General features: G+C 48.3%; 1 protein-coding gene across 2 annotated transcripts in view; it reads left to right on the forward strand.

The window, feature by feature from the left end:
• The first annotated feature begins 4,100 nt into the window (after positions 1 to 4,100).
• NCLN (nicalin) overlaps positions 4,101 to 13,024 on the forward strand; it is a 40,440-nt gene continuing 31,516 nt past the window's right edge. The window contains exons 1-2 of one of the 2 annotated variants that reach the window (XM_001363056.4): positions 4,101 to 4,530; positions 12,737 to 12,927. In XM_001363056.4, the coding sequence (XP_001363093.1) occupies positions 4,347 to 4,530; positions 12,737 to 12,927 (375 nt within the window). In that variant the 5' untranslated portion in view covers positions 4,101 to 4,346. The remainder of the gene's footprint in view (positions 4,531 to 12,736; positions 12,928 to 13,024) is intronic. The other variant, XM_007489654.3, reaches the window with a different exon arrangement.

The raw sequence follows: 13,024 nt of genomic DNA on the forward strand, positions 1-13,024 counted from the left end.
CTTGGGGACACCCAGAGCTCAGGGACGGAGGGCCTTGTTCATAGCCCCGTCAGGAGGCTGGTGTCACTCGACTGGAAACCAACAGATAAAGTTGGGGAGTAAGGTGTAAGAAGCCTGGAAAGTTGGAGAGGGAGGTACTAGGCTGGGAAGGGCTTCGAATGCTAAACGGAGCATTTTGCTTTTGATCCTGGAGGAAATGGGGAGCCACTAGGGTTTTCTGTGTTGTTGGATGTATGATGTGGTTGAACCTGGGCTTTAGGAAAGTCACTTTGGGCTGAATGGAGGATGGATGGAAGTGGGGAGAGACTTGAGGCAGGGGTCCAGGTGGGAGGTGATGAGGGTCTGCACTAGAGGGTGGTAGTGTCAGAGGAGAGGAGGGGGCTTATTCAAGAGATGCTGCAGAGGTGAAATCAAAAGGAGAGACAGACAGACAGACAGACAGACAGACAGACAGAGAGACACACACACACAGAGACACAGAGAGAGATAGACACAGAGACAGAGAGAGAGAGAAAAAGAGAGAGACAGAGAGAGAGAAAAAGAGACAGAGACAGAGACAGAGAGAGACAGAGACAGAGAGAGAGAGACAGAGACAGACAGAGAGAGAGACAGAGACAGAGAGAGGGAGAAAGAGAGGGAGGGAGAAAGAGACAGAGAGAGAGAGAGAGAGGTAGACAGAGAGACAGAGAGAAAGAGAGACAGAGAGAGAGACAGAGACAGAGAGAAAGAGAGACAGAGAGAGACAGAGACAGAGAGATACAGAGAGACAGAGAGATACAGAGAGACAGAGAGAGAGACAGGGAGACAGAGAGAGAGAGACAAAGACAGAGACAGAGAGACAGAGAGAAAATGAGAGAGACAGAGAGAGAGAGAGGGAGACAGAGAGAGACAGAGAGAGAGAGACAGAGACAGAGATACAGAGAGACAGAGAGAGACAGGGAGACAGAGAGAGAGATAGACAGAGAGACAGAGAGAGAAAGAGAGAGAGAGAAAGAGAGAGAGACAGAGACAGGGACAGAGACAGATAGAGAGAGAGACAGAGAGACAGAGACAGAGAGAGGGAGAAAGAGAGGGAGGGAGAGAGACAGAGAGAGAGAGATAGACAGAGAGACAGAGACAGAGAGAGAGAGAAAGAGAGAGAGAGAGAGAGGTAGACAGAGAGACAGAGAGAAAGAGAGACAGAGAGAGAGACAGAGACAGAGAGATACAGAGAGACAGAGAGAGAAAGAGAGACAGAGAGAGAGACAGGGAGACAGACAGAGAGAGACAAAGACAGAGACAGAGAGACAGAGAGAAAATGAGAGAGACAGAGAGAGAGAGAGAGGGAGACAGAGAGAGAGAGAGACAGAAAGAGAGAAAGAGAGACAGAGACAGAGAGAAAGAGAGACAGAGAGAGAGACAGGGAGACAGAGAGAGAGATAGACAGAGAGACAGAGAGAGAAAGAGAGAGAGAGAAAGAGAGAGAGACAGAGACAGGGACAGAGACAGATAGAGAGAGAGACAGAGAGACAGAGACAGAGAGAGGGAGAAAGAGAGGGAGGGAGAGAGACGCAGAGAGAGAGATAGACAGAGAGACAGAGACAGAGAGAGAGAAAGACAGAGAGAGACAGAGACAGAGAGAAAGAGAGACAGAGAGAGAGAGAGAGAGACAGAGAGACAGAGACAGAGAGAGGGAGAAAGAGAGGGAGGGAGAGAGAGACAGAGAGAGAGACAGAGAGACAGAGACAGAGAGAGAGAGATAGACAGAGAGACAGAGAGACAGAGAGAGAGATAGACAGAGACAGACAGAGAGACAGAGAGACAGAGACAGAGAGAGGGAGAAAGAGAGGGAGGGAGAGAGAGAGAGAGGGCGTCAAGATGACTCCTAGGTTGGAAGCCTAAGGGATTGAGACGATGCTGCCCTCCAAAGTAAAAGGCAAATGAGGAATGGAGGAAGGTCGGGGGGCAAAGGTAATGAGTGCCGTTTTGGAGGCGTTGAGTTTGAGATGTCCAAGAGGCAGTCGGAGATGTGAAATTCGAGGTCAGCAGAGAGTCTGGGGCAGGAGAGGTAGATTTGAGAATCAGCATGGAAATGGGAGCTGATGATGGAGGGCTTCACCAAGTGAAGTAGTGGAGGCGGGAAGAGAAGAGGGCCCCTTACAATTAGAAGGCATGATCTGGAGGAGGATCCCAGCAAAGGAGACAGAGAGCAGTCCTCAGAGAGGTAGGAGGGGAACCAGGAGAAGGGGGCGTCCCGAAAACCAAGAGAGGAGAGAGTCTCAAGGAGGAGAGAACGATCCATGGCATCAAAGGCTGCACAGGGGTGGGGGAGAATAAGGATGGAGACTGCCACTGGCTTTGGGAACTAGGAGATCATGGGAGGTTTGGACAGAGTGGTTTCAGTGGAATGATGAGATCAGGAGGAGGAGGAATGTAAGTGGTTAAGAAGACAGAGGAAGGAAAGCATAGTTTATTGTAGGTGGCCTTTTGGAGACATTTACCTCTATGTACAGCTGGTCACTCCAATTGAAATGGGAACTCCCTGAGAGCAGGCACTGCTTTCTGCCTTTCTTTTTATTCTCTGTATAGAATAAATATAAATATAATAAATAAAACAGAATAAATGTTTGTTGGAAGCAACAAATGGATACATGATTTAGACATAAAGACATCATAAACAAGTGAAAGGAGAATGGAAGAAATTACTAGAGAGGGGGAAGAGTTTATAACCAAGAGATAGAGATGTTCAATTTGACTGCTGTTAACAAGTTTTTACACTTTAAAATTTTATCATTTTAAAATTAAATATAAGATTCCATTACTTCATACAATCTATCACTTGTTTATTTGGGTAGATGATTTGGGGGTTTTGGTTTTATAAGATTACTCACTTACAAAATTGAATAATATGCAAATAGGTTTTGGGCAATAATACATGTATAACCCAGTGGAATTGCTTGTCAGCTCTGGGAAGGGAGAGAGAGACAACATGAATCATGTAACCTTGGAAAACTCATATGGAAATTCGTTATTGGAATAAAATAAAGATATAATTTAAAAATAAAATAAAAGTGTAAAAAACCAAACAAAACCCATTACCTTTTGCCTTAGACTTGATACTAAGTATTGGTTCTAAGGCAGAAAAGTCATAAGGGCTAGGAGATATTCATAGAGATAGGAAGGATCTGAGGCCACATTTGAACCCAGGTCCTCCTGGCTCAGGCCTGGCTTTCTATCTACTGAGCCACCTAGCTGCCCCATTTTTTGGACTTTAAAATTTTTTATTTTATGCTTTCTTGCCAATTTATTTTTTTAAGATTTTTATTATAAGTAAATTTTATTTTACAATTACATGTGATAACAAGTTTCTACGTGAGTTTTCTAGTTATATGATCCAAATTGTCTCCCTCCTTTCTATTTTCCCAGAGCTGGCAAGCAATTTGATCTGGGTTATACATGTATTATCATGCAAAATACATTTCCATAGTGTTCATTTTTGTAAGAGAATATTCACATAAAACCAAACCCCCCCAATAGAAACCCAAATAAACTAAAGTGAAAAATCCTATGCTTTGACCCGCATTTGGACATGGAGAGCATTCTTTGCCATAAGCATTTTTTGTACTTTTAGAAACCAATTGAGCTAAAATGAGAAGAAAAGCGGGTACTTCCTGGCTGCCCCGCCTTAGTATTAATTCTTAGAAGAGAGATAATAAGGGCTGGGCAATCCGGGTTAAGTAACTTGCCCGGGGTCACACAGTTGGGAAGTATCAGAGGTCACATTTGAACCCAGGACCGCCCCACTGTAGGACAGGCTCTCTCTGCTTTGAATCCCGTCATTTTACAGGTGAGAATACTGAGGCCAATAGAAGTCAAGGCATTTGCCCAGGATCCCACAATAGAGGAGCAGAGCTGAGTTAAATCTAAGCTCCACGTGGCTGCTCTGCCAGAGCATCCTCCCGGAATGCTAAAATTAACATTCGGAACTCCACGTGCTCTGTAGGGGCTGGTGACCCAGCCACCCTGGCCAAGGAGACTACATCTCCCAAAGGCATTTGTGCCCGCCTGTCAACGCTTCGCTCCTCCCCAGGACCCCCGAAGGACTACGACTCCCATGAGGCTAAGCGCGCCCTGAGAACAAGTCCTTTCCCTAGTGCTGCTAAGACTACATTTCCCAGGAGGCAAAGCGGCAGCGGCGGCGGGGGTGTACGCGGCGCTGCCTGAAGGACCCCAGGGTTGTCCATGCCGCTGTGCTGCCGGCGGACCTGAAGTCCGAGCCTCGGGAGCCCGATCCCGATCCGTACCCGCCATCCAAGTCTCTGCCGGAGCCCCGCAGATAGCGGGGCCGCCCCTGCCCGGCCGCCAGAATGCTGGAGGAGGCGGGCGAGGTGCTGGAGAACATGCTGAAGGCCTCGTGCCTGCCCCTCAGCTTCATCGTCTTCTTGCCCGCCGTGCTACTGCTCGTGGCGCCGCCGCTGCCCGCTGCCGACGCGGCGCACGAGTTCACCGTCTACCGCATGCAGCAGTACGACCTGCAGGGCCAGGCTTACGGTGCGTCCTCCCCGGCGGGCCTCCCCCGCTGCCCCTCCCCCTCCCCGCGCGACCCCCTCCTCCTTCTCTTCCCCTTGTGTGCGCGGGCGTGCCCCACCCGAAGTGCCGGAGCCTCCGCCCTTGAGCCTCTGACCCCGGGCCCCCTCCCGCCTGCACACTCATCCCTGGGGCTGGGGGCCAGCCTCTCGCGTTCCCCGGGTGCCTGGACCCAGAGTCCGGATCTTGAGTCCATCTGCCGCCCGACCCCTTGCTGATTCTTGGACCTGTGTCTTGTGTCCATGCGGTCCGCGGATTGTTGGGGAGCCCAGCTCGGCCGAGGGGGCAGCCCCCTGTCTCAGCGTCCAATGCTGCCCCAAACTGACACCCCCACCTCCCCGCCCAGGTCCGGGGTCTAGCCCGGTCTCCCTGCTGAGCCCAGCCCCGCCTCTCAGCGCCTCACTCTTGTCCAAGCTAGTGCTGCTCCCCACGAGTCCAATCCCGCCTTTCGTTCGCCCCCAGCCCAGCCCGGCCCTCCTCTCCCTGCCTAGCTGTTGCTTGCTTCTAGGTCCAGCTTTACTTTCTGGCCGTCCTCACTGTCCAGTCTGGGTGACCCCTTATCGATCAAACTTAATCCTGCCCCAAGCCCTGCTCTTCTTGAGGCCCCCTGTCTGGGGCCTCCCCCTTCAGGGGGACTGGCCCCTTCACTCGCCCTGTCTGGGTCTTCCGGAAGCTTCGGACAGTCCCTGGGCCCCTGCTGGAATCACCTGGTCCTATTCCTGCCCCTCGTTCCCCACAGCCCACCCAGCCCTGGCAGCTTCTGTAAATCCTGTCCAGATCCCAGAGGGCAAACCTTCATGGGGGTGTCTGTGTGTGTGTGTGGGCAGACCCTGCCTTCTTTCTCCAAAGATGTTCTGGCTTTCTCAGGCTCACTCTCAGAGTCAGTCCCTCCCACCCCTCAGTCACCTTTCATTTCCTTCCAAAGCCTTCTGTTTTTTCTGGGTCCGTCCCCCAAAGTCCTGGACTCACCAAAGGCATTTGGAAGTTGCTGTTGCTTCCTGGCTTCAGAATTCCGGCTTTTCTGTACATTCTGGGGAGTGGGGGACACTGCCATGTTGTATACCAGACAGTCCAGATTGCTGGTGACCCTTTCCACCCTGTACCCCATGTCAGTCATTTGGGGGGGGGGAGATCTGGACAGTTGGCTGGGGAATCTACTGCTTACATGAGCCCAGAAGAATTGGTGTGTGACTATTATGTGTGCCATATCCCTGCTCCTGTCCCCCCATGGGCTGGCATCTGCACTGGACAGTCAGCCTGTGAACCTTTTTCTCCTCAAAGGTTCTTGTCTCAGGCTAACAGGGATCCAGGGGGACCTTGTGGGACTTGGGAGCCAAAGCCTGAGGTTTATTTCCTGTTCTGGCATTTGTTAGACCTTGGACAAGTCTTAAACTTCAGTTTTCTCATCTGTAAAATGAGGAGATTAACCTTTGTACTTGCTGCCATTGTGGAATCCCCCAGTAAGTCACTGGTAGCAATCTATATTTATGTGGCACGTTCAGAGGGGCCGGGTGCTTTCTTCACAGGAGCCCTTCAACAAGGAGCTCCCTTCATTCTGCAAGAGAAGAAACTCAGAGTAAGCACGTTAGTGTTACTTAATTTGGGTCTCCTGGCCGGCCCCCCAGCAGCTGTTGGCTGTGAATCCCGCCCTACTATTCCTTCTCGAGTCCAAAAAATGTGAGCGTTTACAACCTGGGTCCAGACCTGTACCCGTAACTTTCCAGAGCCTCAGTTTCCTCCTCTGTAGCCTGAAGAGGGTCCACGAGATGATTTCCAAGACCTTTTCTACCCCATCCTGCCTCTGTGGCATGGACTTTGGGCTTTTGGTTTGGCCTGGCCTGGAGTGCCCTTTGGGGAAGATCTATGTTACATGGGGTGATCCTGGTAGAGCATCTCTGGACCTGGGTTTAAATCCCAGCTCTGATGGACGCTTCTTACCTGTGTGACCTTGGAAAAGCCACTGACCCTCCATCTCAGCTGTAAAATGAAGAGGTTGTTGTGGATGGCCTCCGGGGACCCTTGGTACATCTAGGACCTAAGCAGGCAGCGTCCTGGGACCCACTCCCTTTAAGGAGCAGCTGTTCTAACTCACAGTATCTTTAGAACTATTTGGAGAATTCTCCCTTTTAGCTCCTGGGGTTTGGTTTTGCCATCCTTAGGCCCCTCCCATTACCTTGTTTCCTGGCCTGAGGAATGAAGACTCTGGAGGCCCAAGGAAAGGCGGTATGTTTTTCTGGGTTCTGCTTAATTGGGCCTCAGGGGAGCCTCCAGAGCCCCAGCCTGGGAACTTCTGATCCTCCCAGGGAATGAGGTCCTGGGGTTGGATGACATTTTTTCTGCCTGGGACCAGTCCCTCTGCCTTCTTGTCTTTTGCACGACAGCTCTCCTGCCTGTCCGTCTGTCTGCGTGTGTCTCTTTGTCTCTTTCTGCTCCATCTCTTTCCTCCCCCCCCCTCTGTCTGTCTCCTTCCACCTTGCCTCCTTTGTCTGAACTCCTCCCTGGAAGTCTCCTTTTTGTCTTTTTCCTAACTAGCCCGTTACCTGCATTGGCAGCCCATTCTCAGGGAAGCTCTGAAGCCTGGATTACAGTTCATTTAGTTCAGCAAACTTTCATTCAGTTAGGGCCTCCTCTGTGCAAGGCCCTCTGCAGGGTCCTGGGATGGCAGAAGCCTTTCTGGGCGGTAGAAAGCCAGCTTCTGGGGGCAGCAGGCAGGGCCTGACTGTCTACTGACCTTCTGGGGATCCCCAGCACTCGACACAAAGATTTGCTTACTGACTGACTGCCCCTGTGCTCCTGGCCTTCTGCTGACCAGAGAAGCCCTGGGCTCCGGGGCTTAGGTGAGTACCACAGGGGGAATTTTGTGCTGGGAAAGGCCTCTGGAGGAAGGGGTGCGTGTGGGTTGAAAGCCCAGTGAGAGCGAGTGGTTCCTCTTTCTTGCCCAGAATGTGATCCTGTTTGTCTGGCCATGGTCCTTCTCTCTTGGTCCACACAGAGGGAAGTAGAGGAAATGTTGAAAGGTGATCCTCTGCCCCAGAAATCGCATGTTCCTGTAAGCCTGGACCCGGTAGATGAAAGAGCCTTTGCCGGGTTTGGATTCAGATCCTGGCCCCAGCCTCGGTGGTCACTGCCTCATCTGTAAAGTGCGAGGAGATGCTTCTCCTTCCTTCCCACTCTGGAGCTGGCCTTCTGGGATTGAGTCTACTTTATTCCCAAGCCCAGCCCCTGAACACAGCCAGGCTTTTGCTTCTTGAGTAACCTGCCTGTAACCTCAAGATTGCTTTGCTTGCTACCTTTCCCCCCATTCACTTCCTGCCCTTTTCTAGGTCGGATTATATTACAGCTTAGATTGCTGGGGCAGAGTTTAAGGTTCAGCATGAGATGAAACATTTGGTTAGACCCGGAGGGAGGCAGGTGAAGTGGGCAGGGCTTTGGGCTGGGCCCTGAGTCAGAAGACCCAGTTTTAAATCCATGCCCTGCCCCTCCATTGCTCCATGGTCTTAGGCAAATCCTTTCCGGTGTTTGGGCCCCAGTTTTCTCATTCATAAAACAGGATATTTGGATTTGAGCCCTTAAGGGCCCTTGTAGCCAGAACGGATTCTGAGATTCAACAAGTGGTCTCAAAATAGGGGGGGAGGGGGGGTCGACGGTGTTAAGAGGTGGCCAAGGAGCTGGCTGAGAAAGGCAGAAGAGAACCTTGTTCAGATGCCAACCCTTTAAGAATGGCTTGTAGGGAAGACGGAGCTTCCAGATGAATGAAGAGGAGTCACCCACCGCCACGTGGAGGGTTTAGGGTGACTCGCCTTATGATACTGGTCAAAACCAGAATAGTTATGCTGGTATATTCGAAATGGTATTGTATTCATTCGTTAAGTGAATATATGTGTAGTTTAAAAAGAAGGGGAGAGAGTGGATTCCAGACACCCAGGAGGCCATTGACTAGCTGGCCAGAGACCTTTTTGGGCTGTGAACTGGGAGCATTCTCTCCAGTACTTGGCCACACTTTGCCCTTTCATGTCTTGGAGTCTCTTTCTCCATATGTAAATACATTGACAAAAGTTATACATTATTATGAACTTGACAAATAAGATTGCCTATGAAATTGCTAATCTTTTGTAATGATTTTATAATTAATGGTTATTCTCATTTCTATAGCCCTGTAGAGGCAGTGTGGTAGGGTGGGGAGAGAGCTGGCTTTGAAACCAGGAAGACCTGGATTCAAATTCCGTTTCTTAACCTGACCTGGCTGAGGCTGGTGGAGGTGACAGAATGGATTCTCCTGTGTTCCCACTGCTGTGTCCCTGGCAAGATTTGATCTCAGCTGGTTTCAGCTTCTCTTAAAGAGCTGGGCACTGAGTGGTATTTATTGGTGGAGGACTTGGACAGTCGTCTGGGCAAGGTGATGGCAAATCTTCTTTGCTTCTGGAGTTTAATCTGTCTTTGCTGTCATCATGCCCAGAAAACGACTGGCTTCCTGGTGAGCCCTTGGCAAACCCAGCTGACCAAGTGTTGATAGCTTCTTTCCTCATGAACTCCTTTGAAAAGCATCGCATCGATTCCTCCCGCTCACCCCCTCCAAGTTCTTGCAATTAATATTTCATAGAATTGCTTTTTTGGGACCACTTTTCTCCAAGCGAAATGTTCCTTCTCGCTGTCCCTGGGGTTTGCTAATGCTAATGCCTGTTCTTGTCTGTTGGGAGGCCAGCTGTTCTCTAAGGTCAAGGCTTTGGTTGCCTGTAGAGATTGGTCCCAAACTCTGAGTGGCTGCCTGGGGCTGCCAACAGCAGCTCCTCCAAAAGGGATTGACCAAAAAGATCCTTTTTGATGTTTTTTCCCCCCTGGTAAAAGAATGAGTGGGAGGGAGAGACAGACAGACAGACAGACAGAGACAGAGAGAGATTGAGAGAATCTCAGTTCTGAAGCACAGTGTGCACATGGTAGGCTATTCTTGAATTGACTGACTCGTTTTAGTGTTTTAAGGTGTACAAAGTTACCTCTTTCTACCACAGCCCTGTGAAATGCTGAGTACTAGTTGGTGGGCCGATTGATCGTTGTACTCGGACTAAAATGGCCTCACTGTTGATGTCTTTTGACTTGAGCATAAATTAGGTTGAAGTGAGGCCGACTTACACAAAATCTTCGGCCCCATTTGCTTTTCCAGTCATCCAAATTCAGGGGGAAGACAAATGTCTGGATGACTGTTGGTGGCCTGGGATGCAGTGGATGACTTTGGGTCTTGGACACCAGCTCAAGCTCTAAGCAAGTCCACACCTGCCTTTTTGGCTGTTGGAACAAATTATTCTCATCAGTCCCTTCCTCTGGGAGAAATTCACATGCCTAGAGTAGACACCCCGTAACTCACTGATGGGTTTGATGCCTGTCAGTTACCCTCAGCCTGCTTTGGCCTACCTGCCTAGAAGGTGTATCAGGATGCAGTCCCTATGCATGCTACAGCTTTTTGGAGCCACGAGTAAGAACTAGGTAACAGTTGGAGACCAGAGGTGGATAAGCAACCCTGAAAAGGGCTTGGCAAACTCTCACTCCAGAGGTACTAGTCTTTCCTGAACATCCAGTACCTCCTACTGAATACAAGTATTGGTTCCCTTTTGGAAGATCAGTAAATTGAGGCTCAGAGACTCGACCATGACTGTATTGCTATTACTAATGTGAAGATTAAAAAGGTTTTTCTTCTCTTGCCCATTCACCCTCATTGAATTTTTTTTAAAGCCCTCATAACAAATACTTATAGTCTGGTAAAACAAATTTCCACATTGATCATGTTCAAGAATGCATGTCTCATTTTGCATTTTAAAGTCACTACTTTTCTGGAAAAAGGTGAGTCTCATGTTTCATCTTAGTTCTCTGGAATAGTAGTTTATTGTTGAGTTGATCCTAATTTTCAAGTTCCTTGATACTGTTTTTTCTAGGTCAGTGTATAAATTGTTCTAGTTCTGCTCCTTTTACTTTGCATCAGTTCATAGAAATCATTTCAGTTTGTTCTGAAACTGTCCATCGTCTCTTATGGCCCAATACCATAATTTGTTTAGCCATCCCCTAGTAGGAGACCTTTTTAGTTTTTAGTTTTTGATACTCCACAAAAAGCTGCTATAAAATATTTCCATATATGTAGATCCTTTTCCTTTTTCTTTGACCTCTTTGGAGTATAGACCTAATAGTGCTTTTGCTGGGTCAAAGAGTATGCAGAATTGATTAACTTTTGGGCATAGTTCCAAGTTGCTTTCCAGAGTGTCTGGATCAATCCATAGCTTTCACCAACAGTACATTAGCATGCCTGTTTTCTTGCAGTCCCTCCAACCTTTTATCATTTTCCTCTTTGGTCATCTTTGTTAATCTGACAAGATACAAGGTGGAATCTCAGAGTTAGTCCTGAGATTTACTTTTTTAGTAGGGTTTTTTTTAGCCCTAATTAAATCCAGAGCTCCTCATTCCCATGTTGACTCTAAAGTGAATAAATATCTCTATTTTCAGGGATTTGGAGTGGACAGTCTCTAAATTCCCTCCCAACATTTTGTGATTCAGTATAATCAGCATTAAGGAATCTAGAGATTTGGAATGCAGAAGAGGAGACTTAAATGGATAAGGAATTAAAGATGGAAAGACTTAAAAAAAATCATTTTGACCTTCCTGATGTGGTTGCTCCCTTTCAGGGAGGAAGGAGTGAAAGTGAAGGACAATGAATGCTCTTTAATGGTAGCTATAGCAATCATCACACTTGGCCCATGCTCAGCTTGAATGGCTGGTTAATGTCTACCATAAAAGCACTTAAAAAGCAACCCTGCCCTCCTTTGAAGTTGTGAAGAATGTGAATCTTTCCTGATTGGCCTTGAGAATTATGGCAGTCTTGAAAGTGCCATGATACCTCTAATGACTTTATTTGGGCATTTTTACTGGTAACAAACACCTTTTTGTGTTAGTCAAGATGGCTGTTAGCACTAATAGGCACAACTCTAGGTCTGGCTCATACTGTATCTGTTTGCAATGTCCCTCGAGAATAGATTCTAAATGAGATCCTTGACGAAGAGGGTCCTCAACAGTTCAACCATAGTTTGTCACAACTGGAAGGATACTTCGAAGTCATGAAGTCCAACCTTCTTCTTTTTACCAATAAGGAAACAGGCGCAGAGAAGCATTGGGACTTGCCCAAGGTCTCCAAGCAAGTTAAGTTGGTGACAGAGCCCAATGGATGTTTAAACCCAGTATTCTGAGGATGTCTCCAACTCCTCAACACTCGAGCTTTCTCCTCAGACCTGTCAAAGGCATTATGAGTTTTCTAGACTCCCAGATGTGTAGCCTTGGCTTTTCAACTTTATCTCCTTCAGTCATTGCCTAAATCTTGCCTTTTCTGCTTCTTCATCTCTTTTATCTGGGCCCTTCACTCCTATAGCCACCGCTTTAGTTGAGGCTCATCATCTCTCACCTAGGTTTTTGCAGCAGCCTCTTAATTATCTTTTAACCTCAAAATATCTCCCCACTGCAGCCCATCCTACACACTGAAGCCAAAATAATTTTCCTTAAGTACAGATTTGATCTCTTGATTCTCAGTCAACTCCAATGGCTTCTTATTGCTTCTAGGATAAAGCAGAAACTTCTCTATAACTTTTAGGATCATACTTAAGTTGGCTCCAACTTAATTTTTGAAAAATAAAAAAAAAATTTCAGTTCCAAATTCTCTTCCCCCATCCTTTGAGAGGGCAAGAAATATGATAACCATTATCCATAAAAAGCCGTGTTTTGAACAGAAAGAGCAAGAAAAATAGAGAAAGAAAAAAATATTCTTCATTCTGCCCTCAGAATCCTTTAGTTCTCCAATGGGGAGTGGGGGGGGGAGCATTTTCTAGCATGAGTCCCTTGGAATCGTGGTGGGATATTGTCTTGATCCGAGTTCCTAAATTTTTTGTCGGTGCACTCATTTGCCTTGAGACAACATCAGCTCCTTTCAAGGAGGGTTTTTTCATTGTTGGCACTTGTAACTCTCCACTCCATATCTGGTGTTTCACATAGTAGGTGTTTCATTAATTCTGTGGATTGATTCATTCAAACCCAGGACTTCTGGCTTCCCGGTAGCCCCACTCACCTATTCCTTTGTGAGCTCCCTGGGGTGGAGAGTGCATCTTCAGTGGCTGAGGGCCCCTCTGCTTTCTTCCTTCTCCAGGCACCCGGAATGCCGTACTCAACACAGAGGCGAGGACGGTCGAGGCGGATGTGCTGAGTCGCCGCTGCGTCATGATGCGGCTGGTGGATTTCTCCTATGAGCAGTACCAGAAGGCTCTCCGGCAGTCGGCCGGGGCTGTGGTCATCATCCTGCCTCGGGCCATGGCCGCTGTGCCCCAGGATGTCATCCGAGTAAGTACCGTCGCCCCGTCCCCTCCACTCGCCACCCCACGGCTTTTTCCATGAACCTGACTATAAAGTGCTCCATTTAGTGTAAGCAATGTTTGTT

This window comes from Monodelphis domestica, chromosome 3 (genome assembly GCF_027887165.1).
Source record: "Monodelphis domestica isolate mMonDom1 chromosome 3, mMonDom1.pri, whole genome shotgun sequence".
NCBI lineage: Eukaryota > Metazoa > Chordata > Mammalia > Didelphimorphia > Didelphidae > Monodelphis > Monodelphis domestica.